Raw genomic sequence first — 27,326 nt, 5'->3', positions numbered from 1 at the left:
ATATTCTTAAAAGTTTTCTACCAATTGCAGATCAAATTATTTGCATGTTACTGTTTTTATATTACGAGGGCAATTCTAATTATACAATGGGAGTTTTGAGTTAATGAGTCAGTCAACAAATATTTGTTAATCAATCATGTCAAATGTTTCTGCGATGTCATGGAAGAGGAGGAAATAATACTGACAGTGACTTTCAGATTATTTCTCACAGTGATGACCTACTCAGCTGGATATACTAAGTGAAGAGATCAGTAGGCTTCAGCAGGAACTAAGTATGTTTGCTTAGAAATAGACTGATTAATTCTAAGTTAGTAATTGCTCATGTTCGTTATTATTAAGTAAAGTTATCCAAAACCAGAAAGTAAGGCCAAGGAGATAACTGTGTCTTTTTATTACAAGGGAACAACTAAGTACTATTTAGTTTTCTAGGAGAAAGAACCATTGACTCACTTTGCTATTTATTCTTAGTTAAAAATTTAGGCTGTGAATGTATGTGTTAACTAGATTTGTGTCAAGTAGAGATATAATTTCTGTTCAGAAGAAAAATGACCCCAAAAGTTATGTTTTATTGCCCTACAGGTCATTGCCCAGTTTTATATATAATCTAGCTATTTTATGCAATTATTTCTTTATTAAATTGAGTATATAATTCCCACTTCTTCAAATGCATGCTTTAAAACATAACAGCTTTTATGAGATATATTCACTTCCCATACATTTGCTCATGTAAGTGAACTTGACAATTTACTGATGTCTAGTACATTTGAAGTTTCAACCATCACCACAATCAATTTGAGAACAATATTATCACCCCTAAAAGAAACTCCATACTTATTAGCAGTCATTGTCCACTCCCTCTCAGATCCCCAGATCTATGGATCTACTTTTAGTTCATTTTTGTGAGATAGGGTGTGAGATAGGGTCAAACTTCAGTCTTTTGCATGTGGATATTTCAGATATTCCAGCACCATCTATTGAAATGAATAGTCTTTCCCATTGAATTGCCTTAGAAACCTTTACAAAAATTAATTGAACATAAATGTGAAGGCTTTTATCTGGTCTCATATTTCTATCACATTGATCTACATGTTTATCGTCATGTCAGTACCATACTACCTTCGTTATGGTAGCTTTGTAGTAACTTTTGAAATCAGGAAGTGTTAGTCCTCTATCTTCATTCTTATTTCGTTATTTTAGCTATTCTGGATCCTTTGGATTTTCATATGAATTTTAGGATCAGCTTGTCAATTTTTGCAAATTAGCTGGGATTTTAGTAGACATTTTATTGAAATTTTACATAAATTTGGGTAGTATTGCTATCCCAATAATTAGTCTTTTGGCCCATGATTATGGGATGTATTTTTCATTTATTTGGGTCTTATTTAGTTCCTTTCAATGATTATCTATAGTTTTCAGGGTATAAATTTGATACTTTTTATAGTTTTTAAGATATATAGTTCTGAATAATTTATTTTCTTTGTTGCTGTTGTAAATGGAATTGTTCTCAATTTTATTTTTGGTTTGTTCATTACTAACATATTGAAATACAATTAATTTGTATTTTAATCTAGTATCCTATAAGTTTGCTGTACTTATTACTTCTTATAGTATTTTAGTGGATTACTGAGAATTTTGTATTTAGAAGATCATTTTCCATGGAAATAGAATTTTTTTTTAAATTTCCAATCTGGATAACCTCCCTCTTTCTCTCTCTCTCTCTCTCTCTCTCTCTCTCTCTCTCTCTCTCTCTCTCTCTCTCTCTGTGTGTGTGTGTGTGTGTGTGTATGTGTGTCTGTCTCCCCTTCTCTCTTTACCTTCCCCCTCTGTCTCTTCCTCCTTTCTTTCCTGCCTAATTATCTAGTAAAAATTTCAAATACTGTGTTGAATAGAAGTTGTAATTCAGTTTGATGGCTCATTTTATGTCTCCAATTGATTGGATCTTTGTGTGCCCAAGTATTTGGTTAAATATTTTTCTGGGTGTTTCTGTGAGAGTGTTTTCTAAAGAAATTAACATTTAAATCAGTAAGTTAGTAAAGCAGATAGCCTTCCCTAGTGTGGGTGAGCCTCATGTAATCAGTTAAAGGACTGAATAAAACAAAAAGGCTAGCCCTACCCTGAGTAATACAGAATTCTTCCTGTCTGACTACCTTTGAAGTGAAACATTGGCTTTCTCCTCTATTTTCGGACCACAACTAAAACTAAAACTTAACTGGTTCTCAGGCCTTCCAACTCAGACTTGAACTAAAGCTTTGGCTCTTCTGTGCCTCTAGCTGGCTGACTGAAATTGCAGATCTTGGAAATTTGTAGGTTTCTAATTGTGTACCAGTTTCCTATAATAAATCTCATATACATACACACACATGTATACACAGACACACACACGCGCGCACACAAACCCACACATACACCCCCTATTAGTTCTGTGTCTCTGGAGAACTTCGACTCTGTGACTGATGCGGTGAACATTTTTGTCCTGATCTTGGAGGAAAGCACTCAGTTTTCACTATAAAATGAGATGTTAACTGTGGGTTTTTGTAGAGGCCTTTTATTAATGTGATGAAGTTTCTTTCTATTTGTAGTTTTTTCAGAGCTTTTGTTATGATGGATATTGAATTTGTCAAGTGCCTTTTCTGCATCTTTTAATATGATTGTGTGATTTTTTTTCTTTTATTCTGATATCTTATATTTTATTATAAACCAGCCTTGCATTTCTGAGATAAATCCCTCTTGTATGTTCTAGAAGTATTTTTGAAAAATTGGCATAAATTGTTATTTAAATGTTTTATAGAATTTGCCAATTAAGCCATGGCAGCCTCAAATGCCCTTGACTCAGATTTTATTGTCTATTCTTTATTTATTAATGAAGTGAGTATAATCTTTTACGCATTTTTCTTCTCTATGTGTAAGATATTTCTACGTTGACTTTTGAATATTATGCTTTGATAGCTTAATGATTTATTATTAACCTGTTTTAGAGACACTACCAAAAACTCTGACAAACACAATGGTAAATCTGATCCAATTTGGGGGAAGAAGCAGATCCTAATCTCTTAATTAAAAGAAATAGAGTTTTAACTTATTATAACTTTTCATTGAACTGATGAAAAGACCACAAGTAAAAGAACTATGTAATAAAAACTCATTAAATATAAAGTGTAATGAATCTAATGGGCTAGCTATATGTCCTGCAGCTTATATTGAATAGAACTTTTGTGTGTGTATGCATGTGGTGTGTGTTTATAAGATATCAACTGTAGCTAAATAAGACCACTGTAACTAGATTCTGTAATCTATTGAGTCTTGGACAGTATGCTTTAGTATGAATCCTATCTCTGCTACTTATCTGCTTTATGATCCTTTGCTAATTATTTACCCTTTATATTTCAGGCTTATTACTTGTGAATTGAATTTCATACCACATTCATACTATATATTAGGAAAATATTTGTATAAGAACCATTCTTATGCGGCAGATGTAACTGTTCTTTGCTGAAGAAGAGCACTGACAAGACAAATACTGTTAAACCACCATGAATGCTGTGAAAGCTATGCATCAGCTTTTATTTTAAAATGTTTATTTAGTTCTAAAATGTCAGTTTGATTATTTTTAAACAGATTCCAGTATTCTGGTGCTATTTTTTTTTTCTTTTTCTGATTTTTTATTAAGATTTTTTTTTTTCTGACTCAAATTGCTGGATCACATAGGTATTTGCTTCTTTTAGTTATTGTTTTCTTCTTCTTATCAGGCATTTGGTCCTGTATCTTCTTGTGTCTAGGAATTTTTGATTGAGCAATGGACATACTGTTTAGTGAGGGATGATAAGAGTAAATAAAATAATTTGTGATAATAGTAAATCGAAGTCTTTTAAAGTGCTGGGAATATATAAAAAGTCAATAAATAATGTCATTTTTTTTGTTGTCAGTATTCAGTAATCAACTGGAATTTGTACTTACGTCTGAGGCTTTTCATGGAAGCAGTGTGTATACTTTCAAAGACCTTAAAATTATTATAAATAAAAGCCAAAGGAAAAATAAATGCATTGTTTATATTGTTAAGTGTACTCTATCAACTCCATTCTTAAAATGTATTTTAGAGCAGTTTTAGATTTGTAGAAAAATTGTGACCGTAGCGCAGAGAGTTCCCATATACACACATAATTATCCCTATTATTAACACCCTACATTAGTATGGTACATTTGTTGCAATTAGTGAAACAATATTGATACATTTTTATTAACTAAAGTCTGAAGTTTATTCAGATTTTCTTAATTTTTACATTTTTTTGTTTCAGGATATCATCAAAATTACCACAATACATTTATTTATCATGTGTCTTTAGGCTTCTCTTGACTATTAAAATTTGTCAGACTTCTGTTATTTTTGATGTACTTCATAGTTTTCAGGAGTACTGGTCAGATGCAGTTTTTACTTTTGATTAGAGGAAAAAATTTCCCAGATATTCAGCTTATGTTCAGGAAATAATGCTATGGTGTTCCAGTTTATGACCAAATTGTGTTCCAAAATAATGAGAGCTCTGGCTGCTTTTAATTTAGTTAAATGGAGGATAACCTGAGTACAACCTTTTTGTTGTTGTTTTAACTTTTAGGTTGTGGGTCTGTTCAAACAATGCTTTCTAACTTACATTTGTTAAAAAATGAAACAATTTGCGACAAGATATAGTTAGATGACTTGTAAATGAAAACTATTTACAGAACATTTGTATTTTAAAGTTCCGTTTTCTAAAGTTGGTATTCATTTATCAATATACTATGCATTGACTATTCCTATGTGTCAAATTCTCTGCTAAGTTTTAATTGATGGTTCCTGATAGTGGTATTGAAACCTATGCATCTTATACACATCATTATCTTCAATCTAATTACCTTGTGGATGAAATAATCTGTTTGTCATAATTTGGATGTTTAAAGTATATTTTTTTGTAGTATAATTTTATTTTGTATTAATTTTACAGAACTATTATGGAGCTGCTAAGATGATTTTTTCTGACAACCCACTTGGTCTGACTTGTGGAATGGTATGTCCAACATCTGATCTTTGTGTAGGTGGATGCAATTTACATGCCACTGAAGAGGGACCCATTAATATTGGTGGATTGCAGCAATTTGCTACTGAGGTATGTATTATATGCACATTGCTTTCCCCCACTACCATCACCATGCACAAATATCTTAAATTAACTTTAATCCTTGGTGCTCTGTTGATACCCAACATTTTTAGTGTGACAAACAGCTCAATTATGTTTTGTACAACAAACTTTATTTTTATTCAGCAGCTTGACTACAAAAATGAAGTTTCTAAAACCATATGTCAAATTAGTTGCAATCCCAGCAGGCTATTAAAATACTTTTGAGTGAAATTATATAAATTAGATGATCTGAAAATTGAACTTATTCATTAACTTTATATTGACGTATGGCAAGCAGACCCTCTGATGAAAAGGCTATATTCCTTAACAAATTCCTTTCCCTGAAACTCTCATTAATCTTTAAAGCTTGAAATACAGCATATTTTGTTATATTCTTTGACTAATAAAGGTTAGAGAATTTTCAAAAACCCTGAAACTGAGTAATGCTATTTAACAACATTAAGAATGTCATTAAATATGGTGAACTTATAGTTTGGAATCAGCTCTGTTATTTGGATAAAAAATGCATAATGAAATAAAATGAAAGCACTTTTTACTATTTATCCCACAGACTTTGATCCTGGCTTTCTCTTTAATGAATCATTTGTAAAAGACTCTGGTTCTCCAGACACTCTTGGTCTCTCTGAGGTCTCCTATTTGGAGTCAACAAGCAGGTTAATTCCCATGTATCATTTAAATGATCAGCTTATATGAAGGAGATATAGTAAGATTTTATAATCTTTGGGGACTAGTTGTCTAGAAGGTCAAATTCAATGCCCGCCAACACTAGATTTTTAGTTAATGATTTACTGATCTGGTTTTGTCAATGTAAACACAACATGTTCTTTCATTTTAGGACCCTTCCCATAATATTCCTCAAGCTTAAGTCTCACTTTGCTTTTAGTAATAAATCAGGGTTATTCCCTTCCTGCTTTCTGACAGGTTAATTCTAAAGAAGAGCTCCTGGGAATAAAAAAATAGAAACAATTTGAGGTTGCGAATTGTTGCAATAAATTCCGGGATTTAATTTCTTTTCTTACCAAATTCAAAATTGCATTAGGCTTACCTGACCAGTACAAAGTATGATCTTTACAAGCTGTGAAAATCCTTAGTTGATGGAGAAGATTCACTTGAATTCCCCCTCATCTTTCTTTGGGGACCCATTGCCTCTTCATTAAACTGGGGCAAGCTTTCACAGAATGCAGTAAGTGAAAGGTCACATACTGTGTATATCAACTAACACAACATTTTAAAACAAATGAATTAAAATGATATTATTAGTTTGTCAGTGATCTGATGAGAGGTAGGTGTGTGTGTGTGTGTTTGGGGAGGGAGAGAGAGAGAGAAGGGGGGAGAGAGAGAGAAAGAAAGAAAGAAACACATAATTTCTCTGGAAACTCTCACATGGTTTTAATTCTATTCTCTGGGAACACTATCCATCTGGGAACTCTTACTTGGTTCTACCACCCATTCCCAGAGCAGTCTGTTTAAGACAGAGCATCACATGTGCTGTCAGTACAGAATTCATTAGAAACTCACTAAAATTTGAGAGTGGTCACACTTAGGTCTTGCTATAAGTATCACTTAATGAAGAGTTATGCATAGATTAGGACTGCAATAAATGCATTTTAAATGAATCAAGGATATAGAATAGGAATATATCTGCTTATTCCATTCCTATTATACTTTGTATAAGTATGATTTCAATATCAAATTATGAATAAAAAATGTCCCTGTGGGAACTACTTAGAAAAGCTTTTCGTCTTTTTTGTGGGGGGTTGGCTCGTTAGGGTAGGTACCTGGTTTTAGAAAGTCCTGTATTCCTAGGTCAGTGTGTGGTTTACTTCAGTTTATCCAGCTATTAAAGTTGTTAGGAAGATTAAAAAAAATGAGTAACTTCTTTTTCACTGATATTCAAGGAAAAAAAGTGTAAGGTGCAAAATGTTACTGTTCTTCAAATTACTAAACTATTGACATGAGAATTTAAGTTGAAGTGCAACATGATGCAAATAATTTTATGTTTTGATTGTTTGATAAAACAATTATTGATTTTTGACCTTTAAAGAAATACAAACCTAATTTTTCAACTAAATTAAGCAAAGGTTAGGAAGATTAAAATACTATGGTATTTTTCAAAATTGTTTTTCCCATGAATTATAAATGATTTTTTTAAAATATCAACTCAGTAGTCTGCCATTATTGGTTAGGTACATACCTTATTCTCCATTTGAACATGAGCATGTGATTTGGAAAGACCACAGTGGAAAAGGAATAAATCACATGATGCATAGCCTGCTGTAGGATCAGGAAGCCAGCTGCTGCTTTTTTTATTTTTTATTTTGGCAGAGTTGGGGATGAGTATTGTGTTATCATTACTACTCATCCTTTTGATGTTTCCACATTTGCAGTATGAAGAAGTGATCTTGCTTCACACACTGGTATGTTCATGCAATAAACAGGCTATAGGGTTGATTGTGGCTCACTCTAGAAGGCACTTTTTCCCCTAGTAATATTGTAATTCTATCATAACATTGTTTCAATAAAATAACTTGGAAATAATAGTTTAATATAAATTGTATCAATCTCATGATGGTTTTTAAATTTCTCTGTACAAATAGAACTCTTGAAAATTTTGTTTTAAAAAATTATTTGTGTGTTTATTGGAATTTTTAAAGAAACATATATAGATTACATTTAATAGACCACCTAGACCACCATTGCTTCTGAAATTTAATTAATGAATTGTTGCAAAAGGAGAAAGAAATGAGAATGCATCTTTCTACCCATTGCCTAAATTTTGAAAAAAAAAAAAAGATTTTACGTAGAAAATTAGCTGCATGTCAAATCAGTTCTTTTCTACTAATTAAAAAGTTATGGAGGAAATTTAGAAAGGTTAAAATTAAAATTCCAATCTTCCAAAAGTTGACTGTGTGTCAAAATAAATTAGAGCTGGAAAATTTATAATTAAAATTACCACCTCAATTTTGAATTTTTAGGAATATACTGGATTATGATATTGGTATCTAAATATAGAATTTATTTTACAAAACCATTTTAGAAGATTTTTCTAATACTTGTGAAATATACCATTTTATGGTATATACCTCTTAGCACTTTACTTTTATTTAGATTTTATACTTTTATATTACTATTATCCAGAAACTACAAGAAACTCAAACAGATCAGCAAGAAAAAAACTCCCATCAAAAAGTAGGCTAAGGACACAAATAGACAGTTCTTAAAAGAAGATAGATAGATGGCCACCAAAAATGTGAAAAAAATTCTCAACATCACTAAACATCACAGAAATGCAAATCAAAACTAGAATATAATACCACCTTACTCCTGCAAGAGCAGTTCATAATTTAAAAATAAAAAAATAATAGATTTTGGTATGTATGTGGTTAAAATGGAACACTTCTACACTGCTGGTGGGAATGCAAACTAGTACAACCACTATGGAAAACAGTGTGGAGATTTATTAAAGAACTAAAAGTTGATCTACCATTTGATCTAGCAATCCCACTACTGGTATCTACCCAGAGGAAAAGAAGTCATTATATGAAAAAGACACTTGAACACACATGTTTATAGCAGCACAATTTGCACTTGCAAAAATATGGAACCCTCCGAAATACACATCAGTCCATCAATGAGTGGATAATGAAAATGTGTGTATACACACACACAGCATACATATCATGGAATACTACTCAGCCATAAAAAGGAATGAAATATTGGCATTTGCCACAAGTTGGATGGTGTGGGAGACCATTTTTCTAAGTATAGTAACTCGAGAATGGAAAACCAAACATTGCCTGTTCTCACTCATAAGTGGGAGCTAAACTGTGAGGACACAAAAGCGTAAGAATGATAAAATAGGCTTTGTGGACTTAGAGGGAAGGGGAATGGTGATGGGAGGATAAGAAACTACACGTGGAGTACAGAGTACAGTATTTGTGTGATGGGTACACCAAAATCTCAGAAATCACTACTGAAGAACTTATCCACGTAACAAAAAATCACCTGTTCCCCAAAACTATTGAAATATTAAAAAATGAAAGAAATTTCTGTTGTTTTAAGCCAAAAAAAGAGAATGAAACTTACATGCAATTCTAGATGAAATCAGGTGACTCATTCAGAAAAGAGTTATCTTTAGATTTTTCTTTGTTTTTTTAAATACTTTATTGTTTTTTAAATTTTGCTTTAAGTTTTGTCTCTCAGCAGGTTTCTAAACTATCACCTCTCATTTGACTTACTCAGTTCTTGTTGTATCAGCATATACTATTTTTAGTAATGCAATAATTACTTTGAAATATACAGTAAATGATTACAGTTAAACGCTTGTACTACTGAACAGTAGATCTTGTTCTATCTAACTGTATTTTTGTACCCATTAAGTATGTGGAATTGAATTGGATTTTTCATTAACACTAAAAAATGACAAATGCTTGAGGTGTTGGATATCACACTTCCCCTGACTTGATCGTGTCTATCACAATATCATGTGTACACCATACACTATTTACAATGTGTATATGAATAATATATATTCATCATATTTATGCAACTAATATATTTATAATAAATAAAAATAAAAAATTGAAGATTTTTTATATAATTGATAAAATGTATTTTGTTTTATTTGCTTCAGATTGAACATATATTACAGATAAAACTTTAAAGTCCATCATATTCCCTTCTCAAGTCAAGCACTCTGATTAATTGATGAATCCGGCCTATGTTTTATATTTTGCAAGAAATAGTTGTATAAATAATGTGTAATTCTCAAATGAGTGTTGAAGTTTAGAAACTTTCTCATCTGTTTATTGGCTATCCATCTTCCTCATCTTTTAAAAAAATATTCCTTGCACATTATGTATTATATGTTGTGATGTAATACCTCTGACTCTATATAGTAAGATCATGTGTATGAATTTGTCTGTTCTTTTTTTTTTGGCAGGATTGGCAGTTCTTTTTTTTATTATGCTTTAAGATCTGGGGTACACGTGCAAAACCTGCAGGTTTGTTATGTAGATATACATGTGCCATGGTGGTTTGCTGCATCCATCACCCCATCTTCTACATTAGGTATTTCTCCTAATGGGATCTATCCCTCCCCTATCCTTCCAACCCCTAGTCAGTTACAAATTATCTCATTATTTTTTTACATTGATCTCTTCATGCATCCATTCAATAATACAAACTCTATTAATTGCTACAGTTTATAATATATTTTTATATCTGATGTGGTGTTTTATTTTTGACCTACCATTTTCTGAATTTTCTTTCAACTATTCTTGTGCCTTAGTAACATGAAGATGGGATTTTTTTCTTAAGGGCTAAAGAAATAACATACTATATATTCCAATGGTCTGTAAACATTTATTTCTATATTTTGTTAAGGGTAGACACAGTTCAAGTTAAATTAGTTCAGTAAATATACACTAATACAATTAAAAATGGCAGATGTTATGAGACTGCATTGAAGAAAATTGAACAATTATTTAAATTACATCAACATTCATGTTTTGCTTAAACATGATAAATAGTTTTGAAGAATTGGGAATGGAGAAAGAACTTGTTCACTCTATTTAGTATATGATTGTTTTAATAGAGCAAATATTACTACTACCCTATCTTCACCTTGGATATGGAAGTCACTAAAATTCTTAAACTTTGTATTCTCCTCAAATATACTTGATGATGCACAATAGAGTATTGCAGGTCTGCTCTGAAATAATGTATTTCTGTGTTAAATTTCATTTGTCAAATAGAAGAGTGGAGACAGAAATATTAAGTGGAAGCCCCAAATTAAAAGCCATCATCAAAAAGATATTTCTGCATAAACTGAAAAGTCAGGTTGGAAATAGTCTAGCTGTGTATTATGTTGATTGCTTTATAAGTAAGATGATCAAATGACTGAGAAAGGTTAGAGAATGATCAGGACATTATTAATAATCAGTCCAGTAAAGCAGGCGTAAACTATGACCACCCCAGGCAAACTGGCTTATGTGAATACCCAGTGTAATAAGAGCCCACTAGGTAAGGATTCAGTTAATCAAACTAACATTGATTGGGCATCGATCAGCACTACATGTTGTTGTAGACTGCTTTTTTACTACAAGTCCTAAGAAACATTGTAGTTTCTCAGGAAATAATTAAAGCCAACAATTGAAATAATGAAGTAAATGTAATAAGACATATGTGTTCACACTGGCATCCTTGGATTTATAGTCCAGTCTTCATTAATTTTTGTCAGTTGGTTTTGGATGTGATTAGACCTTAGTGCAAAGGAAAGTATCAAGTAGGGGGAAAATGCAGTTACAGTGTACTTGTATAGTGCTTCAGTGCATTTTTGTAATATTACTTTCTAAAATGCTGATAAACAATCCTTGAGGGCATACAAACCAGGTACTGATTTTTCCATTTTGGACGTAAGGAAACTAAGAATCAAAGTGATTAAAAATCACCGTCAATGTTAAAAAAAAAGTCCCAGTGTCCTGCACAATGTTAAGTATTTTATTTAGGGCTTCACTAATCCTCAAAGTAATTCTCCAAGTGATGTTATTATCTCTATTTTACATATGAGTAACGGGAAGCTCCTTGAAATTAGTTACTAACTTCCACAACCTCACATCTAGTGAGAGTCAAATCTAGAATACAAAGCTAGTGTTTTAATTTTCATTATTTTGCAAACACTTACTTGCCCCAGGTAATGTTACCAGTCAAAGACAAAGGCTCAGTGTAAACCCTGGTTTTCTGGCTGTAAGGCCACAGCAGTGTTTGTTGCATCTTACAGGCTAGCCAAATATACCTAGTCATCATACCTTTTCTGTTAGATATGAAGCAACTACATTGAAATAGGTTGGGTAAGACCAACTCATATGGCTTAAGAGTTTGTTTGTTTGTTTGTTTGTCTTTTGCTTATGCACTTTACCAAATAATTTTCCTTCGTTCCTTTTCTTCTTTTGACAATGGAGTATTATTCTGTAACCAGAAGTGAATCTAAGTTTTATGGGGCTTCAAATAACAAAATGTTGGGTTACTGCTTTAGAAATTACATTAAAGCACTACTGAAAAAGTTAAATACAGGGCCTTAGAAGGGGTCTATATGGGCAGGGCACAGTGGCTCATGCCTGTCTGTAATCTCAGCACTTTGGGGGGCTGAGGTGGGTGGATCATAAGGTCAGTAGTTCGATATCATCCTGGCCAACAATATGAAACCCTGTCTTTACTGAAAATACAAAAATTATCCAGACATGGTGACACATACCTGTAGTCCCAGGTACTCAGGAGGCTGACACAGAAAAATCACTTGAACCCGGGAGGTGGGGCTTGCAGTGAGCCAAGATCACACCACTGCATTCCAGCCTGGCGACTGAGTGAGATTGTCTCAAAAAAAAGGGTCTATGTGACGAAGGGCCTTGAAGCCTTAAGTGATACCTGCAGTTTTATTTTATTTTGGAATGCCTAAGTGTGATTTTGGGAAAGCTGGTATACAAGTAAATTTAGGAATAAACCCAGCACATTTATGATACAGTTTGACAAACTGATCAATAAAATCTGTCATTTCAGTTTGAAATCTAAAACTAAGATAAATTATCGTGAAAGTTACTAATATTTATAGCTAATACTTTTTGTAGGTCATTTATAAATAGGATATAGATTAGACTATAGTTGTTAATGATATATCACACTTGGTCTATTATCCCACAATTTTAACACTTTAAACGAGATTTCTTTATACTACTGCTATTTAAAATAGTACCATCAATTATTTGTGAATGTTTTTCACCCACACTCAACCCACAAACATAAAGGTGAATTATTTCTGAGGGAATAAGATATAGATGAAAAATATGCATTAAGCACTAATATACCTAATGTAAATGACGGGGTGATGGATGCAGCAAACCACCACCATGGCACGTGTATACCTATGTAAGAAACCTGAATGATCTGCACATGTACCCCAGAACTTAAAGTATAATAAATGTAAAAACAATAATAATAAAATAATTTTTTTCCCATGGTAAAATGTGTCTATCGGAATGCAAATACAAGTAACATCTTTCAAGACTTGTGTCTCTCCTTTTACTCTTAATGCAATGATTAATAGAAAAGAGTAATGTCTTGATAGATTTCACTAAATATCTAACATTCTTCTCCAAAAATCTTTAGAAATCTATTAAAAATATCCCTTACTGACATAATGATTTGTAATAGAACTGTGGGACTGGATGAATTGCTAGATGATTTTCATCACCAAAAATATTTTAGTTTGTTTTAAAACCATATCTTAATATCCAGAGCTTAAAAATAATATGCAGTGATTTGGGGGCAATAACTTTGAAATTTACCAAAATTGCTTGGTTAAAATTATTTACTGTTATTCTTTTCTAGATTAGTTTTAAAAAATAAATGTAAATAAATACAATTTCCTGAGCAACTTACAGTTTTAAAAGATTCATTGGTTTAAGCTTCAACGACTTAAAAAACAGTATATACTTTCATAAAAATATTTGATGAATAATAATATAGGGTAGTATAAAACATATTATTGTATTAGCATAAATCACTTGTAAAAGGCATGATACTATATAAGTAAACATTTTAGCTACCCATTTTTCTCCAAATAATAATGATAAAATTTAATGAAAGTAGAAAAATTAAGAGGTGAACTGAAAAGGAAATATAAATAACTTTTGGGCCAGAAATGGTATAAAAGCATGGGCACTAAGGTTATCCTCTGGTATCTTCTGCTGGGGAGTCTTCTAGGGTAATTGCCAAAAACATCTTGCATAGTAGAGGACTGAACTCAACTACACCTCACAGAAAGTTTTTAAAAAAGTTGGTGCAACTACTATACGGAGCTGGGGCTTATAGAAAGCTACAGAAAGAAGCAGAGAAAGCTGTACAACAAGTGTTTTGGACATGTGTCTATGGCACAGTGATTTGGTTCTGTGATACCTCTAATCACGTTGGACTGGAGCCCTGGGCTTTAAGAAACTTGGTTCTCCAGGAGGCGGAGGTTGCGGTGAGCCGAGATCGCGCCATTGCACTCCAGCCTGAGTAGCAAGAGCGAAACTCCGTCTCAAAAAAAGAAAAAGAAACTTGGTTCTGCAGTGGGAGAGAGCGATGGGAGTATTGTTGAGTGAAGGCGACCGCATACCTGCTACAAAGCCATAGGGGGAGTGCAAAGAGAGACACAAAATTCACTCAAATGAGAAACAAAAAGGTAGACACTACATTAGGAAAGCTAATCTATTAGTGATAATCCAAAGACTCACCTGGTGGTACCTGACTTTATCCTAATGAAACACAAATAATATTATAATCAGGCCATTAAAATTAACATGTATAAAATAATATCCTAAAATGCGATAAAATAAAAAAAAATCAACAGTGAGTTTAATATGAAAAAATAGTTGACTAGAAATTTACACTACAATGACAATCTCCATAGAGAAGGTCAGTTTTGAGCTGGATAGGGGCACAAATTTCAGAACTAAAGAAATAAAAAATAAAAATAAGATCTTAGTATTCAACCAGAACACAGTAAAGGGATATGAATAAAAGAAGTTTAATAGTTGGTTCAGACTCCAATACACATGTAAAGTGAGTTCCTAAAGTAGAGAAAGACATTGGCATAGAAGGAGCCATAAAGCAGTTATGGTGGAATTTTCCAGAAGAAAGGAAAGATGAAAGTTCTTCACCTAGACATAGGATTGTGCTAATATTGTGCAATATGAAGGGTAATGAGAATCAGAACTTCAAAACAAAGAGAAAACAAATTACTTGAAAAACACATGACAGTAACTCTGACCTTAGATTTTTCATCAGCATCAATAGATGTCAGAGTCCAAGAGCACAGTATTTGTGAAGGTTTAAGATAAAGAACTTTCTTTTTCTTTTGTCAGTAAGGACATTAATAAAGTTATTTTCAGGCATTTTAAACCTAAGGCAGTTTAACACTCACTCTCTTTTTTTATAAGAACTACTAAGTGTTATTCTTTAGAAGGAAGGAAACAGGCTGGGTGCAGTAGCTCAAGCCTGTAATCCCAGCACTTAGGGAGGCCGAGGCAGGTGGATCACGAGGTCAAGAGATCTAGACCATCCTGGTCAACATGGTGAAACCCCATCTCTACTAAAAATACAAAAAATTAGCTGGGCATGTGGTGCATGCCTGTAATCCCAGCTACTCAGGAGGCTGAGGCAGGAGAATTGCCTGAACCCAGGAGGCGGAGGTTGCGGTGAGCCGAGATTGCGCCATTGCACTCCAGCCTGGGTAACAAGAGCGAAACTCCATCTCAAAAAAAAAAAAAGAAGGAAGGAAACAAACATGAAATGAAAGAGAAAAAGAAACAATGTGTAAAAATATGGCAGTAAATATAATTAAATATTGATCCTAGATTAATAACTTATTTTGAGATGTTAAAAATAAAGATATAAAAAATGTTTTTATAATATTGACAAGGAAGTGTTTTGGAAGCAAAAAATAATAAAAAGAAAAAATCTTTTAAAAGATGTCATATTCATGAACATTTATACAAATTTACTCAAAATTTGTAAGGTTTATTTGTAGAAAGTTTATTAGATTGATTTAAGAAATCCAAAGTTTTCTGAGCCCAATTAATATAGAGTGAGTGCATCTTTTTCATGCACTTGCAGAACATTGTCTATACCCTTATAAGTGTATAGACAATCCTCGACTCACAGTGATTCAATTTAGGATTTTTCTGACTTCAAAATGCTATAATCCCAGCACTTTCGGAGGCCAAGGCGGGCAAATCACGTGAAGACTCGAGTTCATGACCAGCCTAACCAACATGGAGAAACCCTGTCTCTACTAAAAATACAAAAAATTAGCCAGACATGGTGGTGCAGGCCTCTAATCCCAGCTACTAGGGAGGCTGAAGCAGGAGAATGGCTTTAACCTGCGAGGCAGAAGTTGTGCTAAGCCGAGATCGTGCCATTGCACTCCAGCCTAGGCGACAAGAGCAAAACTCTATCTGAAAAAAAAATACATAATAATAATGCTAATAAAATGGTGTAAAAGTGATACACATTTAGTAGAAAACTTATTTTAAATATTAATTCAACTATATTTTTCACTTTCAGTACTGTATTTAATAAATTACATTAAATATTTTACACTTTATCCTATAATAGGCTTTGTGGTAGATTATTTTGCCTATCTGTGAGCTAATGAAAGTATCCTGAGCAAATGATTTTGGATGAATGAAGTTTCTTATAACCAAACTATAAACACTTATGTTTTCAACTGTATTTGGTAAGTTTAAACCACTTTATTCAACTGGTTTATCAAATCCCCAGTATAGTCATAATAACTTGGAGTATAATGCTAGAATAATCTTGTGAGTCAGTTCCTTTGTATAGAAAATGAACAATCATACCTAAAGTTGAAGATTTTTCGGATTGGAGATATAAATGTTAAGTTCCCCAGAGAGTGCCTTGTAAAGAGGAGGCATTAATCACAAGAAGTTATCACCATTGACTCTAATCCTCACAATAATCATTACTGATTGCTGAAATAATCATTGCTCTTTTAATTTTCAGAGCTGGTATTTAGAGAGAGTACTTTCTAAGATAACATATGTATATTTTTCATTGATTTTTTTTAAGATTTGGCTTAGGTGTCAGTTTCTCTTCTATGTAGGTTAACCTTCTCAAATACTCTGAAGGCACCATTTGTGAAAATGAACCCTGTACCAGACAGGTTGCATATTTATATAGTTTTTAAAAAATTATTTAAGACATGTGAGTGCTCTATTATCCAGGGAGCTACTTACTGGAGAGTCTATGGTTTTAATCATACTGGTGTCTAGGACCTAGAGGGTACATAAAAAATTGAATGAAATGGTAATTGAATGAAAGAATATTCTGATTTTAGCTAACACAGTGGTTTTTTTTATTGTACTTTAGCTCTGGGGTACATGTGCAGATCATGCAGGATTATTGCATAGGTACATACATGGCAAGGTGGTTTGCTGCCTTCATCCCTCCATGACCTATATCTGGTATTTCTCCCCTCATTATCCCTCCCCACCCTCCCCGCCCCCACTTTCCCTCCCCTAGCCCCCACTTACTGACCACAGTGTGTGATGTTCCCCCCATGTGTCCACACGTTCTAATTGTTCAACACCCGCCTATGAGTGAGAACATAATAGTGATGGATTTTCTGTTCTTGTGTCAGTTGGCTGAAAATAATGGTTTCCAGATTCTTCCATGTTCCTACAAAGGACATGAACTCATGATTTTTCATGGCTGCATAGTATTCCATGGAGTATATGTGCTACATTTTCTTTATCCAGTGTATCAATGATGGACATTTCGGTTGCTTCCAGGTCTTTGCCTTTGTAAACAGTGCTGCAATGAACATATGTGTGCATGTATTTATAATAGAACAATTTATAATTCTTTGCGTATATACCTAGTAATGGGATTACTCAGTCAAATGGAATTTCTATTTCTAGGTCCTTGAGGAATCGCCACCCTGTCTTCCACGATGGTTGAACTAATATGCACTCCCACCAACAGTATAAATGTGTTCCCATTTCTCCACATCCTCTCCATCATCTGTTGTCTCCAGATTTTTTAATGATCGCCATTCTCACTGGTGTGAGAAGATATCTCAATGTGGTTTTGATTTGCATTTCTCTAATGACCAGTGATGATGAGCATTTTTCATATGTTTATTGGCCTCATTGATGTCTTCTTTTGAAAAGTGTCTGCTCATATTCTTTGCCCAGGTTTGAATGGGTTTGTTTTTTTCTTGTAAATCTGTTTTAGTTCTTTGTAGATTCTGGATATTAGGCCTTTGTCAGATGGATAGATTGCAAAAATGTTTTCCCATTCTGTTGGTTGCCGGTTCACTCTAATGATTGTTTCCTTTGCTTTACAGAAGCTCTGGAGTTTAATTAGATCCCATTTGTCGATTTTGGCTTTTATTGTCATTGCTTTGGTGTTTCAGCCAGGAGGTCCTTACATATGCCTATGTCCTGAATGGTTTTGCCTAGGTTTTCTCCTAGGGTTTTTATGGTTTTAGGTCTTATATTTAGATCTTTAATCCATCTGGTGTTAATTTTAGTGTAAGTTGTCAGGAAGGGGTCTAGTTTCTGCTTTCTGCACATGGCTAGCCACTTTTCCCAACACCATTTATTAAACAGGGAATCCTTTCCCCATTGCTTATTTTTCCCAGGGTTTTCCCCATTGCTTGTTTTTCTCAAGATCTGATGGTTGTAGATATGTGGTGTTGCTTCTGAGGCCTCTGTTCTGTTCCATTGATCTATGTTTCTGTTTTGGTACCAGTACCATGCTGTTTTGATTACTGTTGCCTTGTAGGATAGTTTGAAGTCAGGTAGCATGATGCTTCCAGCTTTGTTCTTTTTGCTTAGTACTGCTTTGGCTATGCAGGCTCTCTTTTGGTTCTATGTGAAGTTTGAAGTGTTTTTCTTCCAGTTCTGTGAAGAAGGTCATTGGCAGCCTGATGGGGGTAGCATTAAATCTGTAAATTTCTTTGGGCAGTAGGGCAATTTTCACAATGTTGATTCTTTCCAACCATGAGCATGGGATGTTTTCCCATCTGTTTTTGTCCTCTCTGATTTCATTGACCAGTGGTTTGTAGTTCTCCTTGAAGAGGTCCTTTACATCCTTTGTTAGTTGTATTCCTAGGTATTTTATTCTCTTTGTAGCAATTTTGAATGGGAGTTCACTTTTGATTTGGCTCTCTGTTAGTCTGTTATTGGTGTATAGAAATGCTTGTGATTTCTGCACAATCGTTTTGTATCCTGAGACTTCGCTGACATTGCTTATCAGTTTCAGGAGATTTTGGGCTGAGATGATAGGGTCTTCTAAATACACAATCATGTCATCTGCAGGGTCTTCTAAATACACAATCATGTTGTCTGCAAATAGAGACAATTTGGCTTCCTCCTTTCCTATTTGAATACCCTTTATTTCTTTTTCTTGCCTGATTGCTCTGGCTAGAACTTCCAATACTATATTGAATAGGAGTGGTGAGAGAGGGCATCCTTGTCTAGCATCAGATTTCAAAGGGAATGCTTCCAGTTTTTGCCCATTCAGTATGATATTGGCAATGGGTTTGTCATAAATGGCTTTTATTATTTTAAGATACGTTCCATTGATACCTAGTTTATTGAGTTTTTAGCATCAAGAGGTTTTGTCAAAGGCCTTCTGTGCATCAATTGAGATAATCATGTAGTTTTTGTCTTTGGTTCTGTTTATGTGCTGGATTACGCTTATGCACTTGGATATGTTGAACCAGCCTTGCATCCCCAGGATGAAGCCTACTTGATCATGATGAATAATCTTTTTGATTTGCTGTTGCATTCTGTTTGCCAGTATTTTATTGAACATTTTTGCATCTATGTTCATCATGGATATTGACCTGAAATTTTTTTTTTTAGTTGTGTCTCTGCCTGGTTTTGGTATTAGGATGATGTTGGTCTCATAAAATGTGTTGGGGTGAATTCCATCTTTTTGGATTATTTGGAATAGTTTCAGAAGGAGTGGTACCACCCCCTCTTTGTACGTCTGGTAGAATTTGGCTGTAAACCCGAGATGGCCAAATAAGTGGCAGCTCCAGAAAGTAGCTCCCAGTGAGAGAGATGCAGAAGACGCATAGTCTCCACAATTCCAAATGAGGTCCCAGGTTCATTTTGTGGGTCTAGTCGGACAGTGTGTATAAACCAAATAGGGCAAGTTGCCACAAGGTGGGGTACTACCCCACCCAAGAGGAGTGTGCCACCGACTGGAGGACGGGGGGATCTCCCCCTCTGGGACTTTGGTCCAGATATAGTACTCTGCTGAAGCCCTCTACAACCTGTAGAACAGGAAATCTTCGCTGGGCTGAAAAGCCTTAGTGAGCTATCTGAACAGGGCAGAACATCACCTTCGGCTGGCACCAGGCAGTCCCCATAGATCTAGGCAGAAGCACTGGCTGACGCTGAGAAAGCCAAAACGCCGGTGGGATGGAGCTACCCGTCTGCCAGTAAGAAGGCAAACACAGTATATTTAACCTGTCAGAGGTATCTCTCAATAATGTCTATTTTAATAATATAAAAATTATGAAAAAAATCTTTGAGAATTACTAATACAGTAATAATTTTGATAACAAAATTTGACATGACATGAAACTTTTATCATTTCTAATACATTTGAAACACAGTTCTCACTTTTGGTTTTCCTGGTTAATTGTTGTAAAGAAAACTATTTGTCAAAAAGTCCAAGTATATTTCTTTTCAAAGGATGAATGCAGTGATTAGTATGTACTCAGTATTTCCTTTGATTTGTTTTACAAAAGGAGAGAAATAACAAAGAAAATTTCATAGAAGCATCTTCTAGAAGGTATGTAATTTTAGGTAACTTACTTTTGGATGCACAAATAGCAATCTTTCTCCATTTAAGCATTCAAAAGGCAACAAGACATTCATCCTGCTACTTAAGTAACTCAAGAATCTGAAACCAGCCGAAGAAAATGATGTGTTATTTTTATTAAGATTTATCTTAGACCTTAACTGATGAAATAGTATTTCTTTTGAAATTATCAAAATTATTTTTATTTTATAATGAAATCAACCTAAACACTTGCAAGAGTATAATCCTCTTATGAGGTATGCAGAATACAACCATACTGTTACAATTCATCCCTCAACTAGTAGAGATGTTCTAAAATTTTTAAGAATGTTTTACTTTTTATGACTTCCCTATAGTTTATATTTACTATTGTTTGGTTAATTAGAACAGAGTAATTGAGGAATAATGATAGCTATCAAACATTTGTATTTATTTTCATTATGTACTGTTTTAGAAAGCAATAAAGATTAAAATAAACAAGAGTTACTCTCAAATTAGAATTTTATAATAATGATTAGAAAATTATACTGTTTCTGTCTCCAGAGAGTGAGGGGACTTAGGGGGAAAATTCTGTGGCTCCTCTGTGCATTGCAATCTTTCCATTTTAAATATCATTATAATCTCTCCCTTGCTTCAACATAATGTGAAAATTATGGAGAAAATGCTGGTGAAGTCAATTTGGATTGATGAAATAAATGTGCTTTATAGATGAATGAAAGGTGAGGAATCACAGGATGAACATGCAGGAAAATTAATATTAAAAATGTTCCTCAAGAATATATTAGGTATCAAAAAAAGAGAATATGCTATGTACTTACAAAGTAAAAAAAAATTGCAAAGTGAAATTTAAAAGAATATTAATTTGTAGATAATTGCTCTCTGTTATCACTAAGTTATAAATGTTTTTCTTGGTGACTTTTACTACTTTGTTTAAGCATGTCACTGGAGTTCGGGAATTTTGAAATTCATCACGATATTGTTGAGTGCCTGTGAAAATAATCTTAAAATCCTCCAACTGCTAAAGTATTTGTAGGGAAGGGAACACCTTAAAAATAACACAAATACAATGTTATAAGACAAGAAAAGGAAATGAAATATATAGAGATAGGGAAGGAAGAAATAAAACTGTCTTTGTTAGTGGATGACACAATTGTCTTATGTAGAAAATTCCAAAGAATCAACAGAAAAACTCCTGGAACTAGTATGCAATTATGGCAAAAATGGATATAAGCTTAATACACCAAAGTCAGCCACTTTCCTTTACATTAGCAATAAAAAATTAGAATTTGAAATTAAAAGTATACCATTTACATTTGCACCCTTAAAAATGAAATACTTGGCTCAAGCCTGTAATCCCAGCACTTTGGGAGGCCGAGACGGGTGGATCACGAGGTCGAGAGATCGAGACCATCCTGGTCAACATGGTGAAACCCCGTCTCTACTAAAAATACAAAAAATTAGCTGGGCACGGTGGTGTGTGCCTGTAATCCCAGTTACTCGGGAGGCTGAGGCAGGAGAATTGCCTGAACCCAGGAGGCGGAGGTTGCGGTGAGCCGAGATCGCGCCATTGCACTCCAGCCTGGGTAACAAGAGCAAAACTCCGTCTCAAAAAAAAAAAAAAAAAATGAAATACTTAGGTATAAATCTAATGAAATATGTGTAAGATGTATATGAGGGAAACTTTCAAACTGTGGTGAAACAAACAAACAAACAAAAACTAAATAAATGGAGACATATTCCAGGTTTCCAAGTAGAAAACTCAGTATTGTCAAGATGTCACCTCTTTCCAATCTGATATATAGATTCAGTGCAATCCCAAATCAAAATCTCAGCAAACTATTTTATAGATATTGACAAATAGATTTTAAAGTTTATGTATAGAGGCAAAAGACCCAAATTAACCAACATAGCATTGAACAGCAAAGTTGAAGGACTCAGACTACCTGACTTTAAGACTTACTGTTAAGTTACGGAAGTAAAGACAGTGTGATGTTGTTAAAATAATAGACAATAGATCACTGAAATAGAATAGAGAGCCCAGAAATAGACACTCACAAATATAGTCAACTTATCTTAGACAAAAGAGCAAAGAAAATACAATGGAGAAAGATAGTCTTTTCAACAAATGATGTTTGTACCACGCCACTTTCATATATCAAAAATGAATCTAGAAGCAGACCTTATACCCATTGCAAAAATTAATTAAAAATGGATTATAAAACCTCAATGTGAAATGCAAAATTATAAAACTCCTAGAAGATAACTTCGGAGAAAATCTAGATGATCTTGGGTACAATAACTTTTTAGGTACAACCTAAAGGTAAGATTTATAAAATATATTATGGATAAGATGGACTTGGTCAAATATAAAAAAATCTGAGCTTGGTGTGGTGGGATGTACCTGTAGTCATGGTTACTCAGGAGGCTGAGGAAGAAGGATTGCTTGAGTGCAGGAGTTTGAGACCAGCCTCTGCAGGCAACTATCTTGAAAGAAATGAACAGACAAGCAACAGAATGGGAGAAAATATTTGCAGAAGACATAAGACATATCTGATAAGGAACTACTATCCAAAATGTCTAAAAGTCTTTTACCACCCAAGAATATGAAAACTACCCATTTAAAAAATGATACAATGACCTTAGCAGATATGTCCAAGAAAGATAAACAGATGGAAAATAAGCATCTGAATAGATGCTTCACATATGTCATCAGGATAATGCAACATAAAACAATAGGGAGATACCACTATACTGTTAGAATGGTTAGTTTCCTCAGGTTGCTATGACAAAACAGCATCAACTGGATAGCTTATGAACAATACAGTTATTTCTCTCAGTTCTGGAATGTGGGAATTCCAAAATCAAAGAGTTTGTGAATTTATAATGTGCTCAGGACCTGCTTTCTGGTAATAGGTGAAAAGTCTTTTTACTGTGCCTGTCTCACATGTGGCAGGAGCAAGGTAGTTAGTTCTCTTTGGGCTGTGTATAAGGGAACTAATCTAACTGAGGAGGGCTCCTCCTGACCTAATCACCTCCTAAAGCTCTCATAACCTAATCACTTTAAAAAACCCTCCTTTGTAATATTAGTGGTTAGTTTTCAACATATGAATTAAATGGAGTCTGGGGCATGGACACAAATATTCAGAGGAAACTAAACAGCCAAAATGCACAACACTGACAACACCAAATGCTGACAAGATGAGGAGAAATAGGAACTGTTATTCTTTCCTGGTAGGAATGCAAAATGGTACAGCCTATTTGGAAGATAGTTTGACAGTATCTTGCACAATTAAACATACTCTTATCATATGATCTAGTAATTGTGCTTCTTATTTATCCCAAAGAATTGACAACTTACATTAACATGCAAACCTGCACATGAATATTTATAGCAGCTTTATTCATAATCACCAGAACTTTTGAGATGTTCTTCACTAGATGAATGCATAAATAAACTATGGTATGTACAGATATTGGAATATTATTCAGGACCAAAAGGAGAGGAGCTATCAAGTCATGGAGAGACATGGAGGAAACTTAAATCTGTTACTAAATGAAAGAAATGAATCTGAAAAGGCTGTATATTGTATGATTTCAACTATGTGGCATTCAAGAAAAGGCAAAACTATGGAGGCACTAAAAAGACGAGTGGTTCCTGGGAAGAAGGGAGAGGGATGCGTATGGAGAGTTAGAAGATTTTTAGGAGAGCGAAAGAAATGGTTGTGTATGATGCTGTAGTAGTATGATGCTATTTTCATAATAAATTTGTGCAAACCCATTGAAGGTTCACCGATTGTAATAAATGTACACAAATGTGCCACTCTGGAGAGGGTGTCGATAACAGGGAGGCAATTCTCTTAATACACCAACTACCTTAGTTCTTGAGTGGCAGGATGGCATGGTGGGAAACCAGATGATGTAGTTCAGTGTTTTTTAAACACTTTATGAACAACTATTGGTTTGTAAAGTTAATTTATTAATTATAATAACCAACTATTTTTATTAGTAGATCAGCTAGAATATATTATATCAAAATATATTTATCAGAATATAAGAATTTAATATATTAGAATATAACACATATTCTAAGTGTGTTAGGAATGATATAATTTTTTCAGTTAAACATTTCTTATTGAAACATTATAGATATATAATAAATTTTTGACAATCACTGAGAAAATTTGATAATCACAGAATTTAAAGAGTTCAGAGTCTCGAGTCAAGTAGCCTTAGGATAAAATCTTTTGCATGTGAACTCAACCACAGTTTTCTCACCTAGAAAATGGATCTGATTGTATCTCCATAGGGTTGAAGACTAAATGATAGAGATTTAACATAGAGCCTGGCACATAGGATGTTTTTCTGTAAATATTGGTCTTATTGTGGGAAAATACATATTAGGTATACTTTTAATTCATCCTTAAATATTTCAGTCAGTCTCTTCTGATATTAAGAAGTTTGTTTCATTTGTTAAATTGTTGTGGCAGCTGACCCTTCAACTTAAAAATTAAATTTTAGAATATTAGTCAGTTGATGGACAACTGACATTTACTTAAAAGAAAAAGAGAGGGGTTTTCTCACCTAAAGAGCCGAAATATTTTAGAATATTTTTGTTACATTATGAAACAATATGGAACTATATTCTAAGAAAAATCTCTTAGGGATATGATACAGTAAATAACTGGACCTAATATATCTTTTATTTTTTTTTTAAGACTAAGTCCCACTCTGTTGCCAGGTTGGAGCACAATGGCACGATGATCTCGGCTCACTGCAACCTTGGCTTCCCAGGTTCAACCAGTTCTCCCCAGTAGCTGTTACTACAGGCATGCATCACCATGCCCAGCTAATTTTTGTATTTTTAGTAGAGATGGGGTTTCACCATGTTGGCCAGGATGTCTCGATCTCTTGACCTCGTGATCTGCCTGACTCAGCCTCCCAAAGTGCTGGGATTATAGGTGTGAGCCACTGCACTCGGCCTGGACCTAATATATCTTTTATGTATAACTTATTTGTAATTTTATGTTACATTTCTCTGAAGACTGATGTACTTTAATAAAAGAATGAAAAATGTTCTTTTTTTTTTGCAGCTAACGTAAGCTTACTTTTATCTATTTTTAAATTGTACTTTAAGTTCTGGGGTACATATGCAGATCTTGCAGGATTGTTACATAGCTACACACATGCCATGGTGATTTCTTTTTGAAAAATATTTTTCATATTTATGGACATTTAAAAATTGTGTAATTTGTTTTAATTTACTAACTTTTGTAAAATTTTATTTTTAATTTAAACAAAATTAATTTAACTCTCCTTTATTTGGTCTTTTTTTAAATTGTACTTGGGGCTCTGGGGTACATGTGCACATCCTGCATCCTGCAGGATCGTTACATAGGTACATACATGCCAGAGTGGTTTGCTGTCTCCAACCCCACCCCCTGCTATCCCTCTTCTACATCAGGCCTTTCTCCCGGTGTTATTCCTCCCCATCCTCCCCACCCACTGCTCCCCCTCCCCTCAACTCCACCCCCCCACCTAGCCCAGTGAGTGTTATTCCTTTCCCTGTGCCCAAGTGTTCTCATTGTTCACCACCCACCTATGAGTGAAAACATGCGGTTTTTGATTTTCTGTTCTTGTGTCAGTATGCTGAGAATGATGGTTTCTAGATTCATCCAAGTCTCTACAAAGGACACAAACTTGTCATTTTTTGTGGCCGTGTAGTGTTCCATGGTGTATAAGTGTCACATTTGCTTTTCCAGTCTATCATAGATGGGCATTTGGGTTGTTTCCAGGTCTTTGCTATTGTAAACAACACCACAATGAACATACGTGTGCATGTGTGTTTATAATAGAATGATTTATAATCATTTGGTTAACCCCCTTTTTTCTTAACTTATACTATCTATTCATTGGCAGTTTAAGGAAAAATATCCCAACTCATTTTAGACATAATTTAGTGTTACATTATTAGTTATTTTAATTTACATTTTTCATAAAACGCCAACTATAAATTTATAATTGATTGATTTCACTTTTCATAGTTTCATAATATACTTAAATATAAATTACTACCGCCATTCACCCATTAAATATTTTTGGAGATGTTGATTTGACTTTTTATCCATTTGCCCTAATTTTGTCAGAATCAGGCTACATTCATGGAAGTATATTGTGTATATATGAAATTATTCATTATTTGTATTTTAGTTAAAAAAGAGTTGGATGCAATGTTTTAAAAGGATAAAGGGCCACTTATGCCTTCAGGTCTTTAGGAAGTTGGAAAGTGTAACTTATGTATTTCAGAATTTAGGGTGGATGATGGAAGAACATTAGTGGCTAAAAAAACATTGTATGTGCCCTCACATATTGCCTAGGTGCAGTAGCATTCTGAAGCCAGCTTAGACCAGCTCTAGTGCTGATTGAATTTTTAGGAATTTTGTAAATCGTTTGTGAAACACAGTAATTATGAAAAATTAAAGTATACAAACATGTTACCATAAAAATTATATTAAAAATAACTATAACAAATACTAAAAACTCATTGCTCCTAAATCATTTATTTTCTGTTAACTATGCTCATGAGATTATATCTATTGCATCATATATTAGAAATTTTAATTTTTGCAGTGATGGATGTGTTCGATGTATTATCCACTAGCCACATGTAGTTATTGAGCACTTGAAATATGGCTAGTGCTACTGAGCTACTGTATTTTTAATTTTATTTAATTTTAATTTTAATTTGAACTTAATCAAATGTGGCTAGTGGATTCCATT

The 27,326-nt window shown here is 33.7% G+C and overlaps 1 protein-coding gene across 4 annotated transcripts in view; it reads left to right on the top strand.

The window, feature by feature from the left end:
- Window positions 1-27,326, top strand: part of DPYD (dihydropyrimidine dehydrogenase) — an 895,784-nt gene that overhangs the window by 236,155 nt on the left and 632,303 nt on the right. For all 4 annotated transcript variants that reach the window (XR_008473049.2, XM_035252229.3, XM_054236576.2 and 1 more), the window contains one exon: window positions 4,974-5,135. Coding sequence is in view for 3 of the 4 variants with exons in the window: in XM_035252229.3 (XP_035108120.1) it covers window positions 4,974-5,135 (162 nt within the window). In the remaining variant the exon portion in view is untranslated. The remainder of the gene's footprint in view (window positions 1-4,973; window positions 5,136-27,326) is intronic.

This window comes from Callithrix jacchus, chromosome 7, assembly GCF_049354715.1.
Source record: "Callithrix jacchus isolate 240 chromosome 7, calJac240_pri, whole genome shotgun sequence".
Classification (NCBI taxonomy): Eukaryota; Metazoa; Chordata; class Mammalia; order Primates; family Cebidae; genus Callithrix; species Callithrix jacchus.
This window is presented reverse-complemented; position numbering and strand designations above follow the sequence as displayed.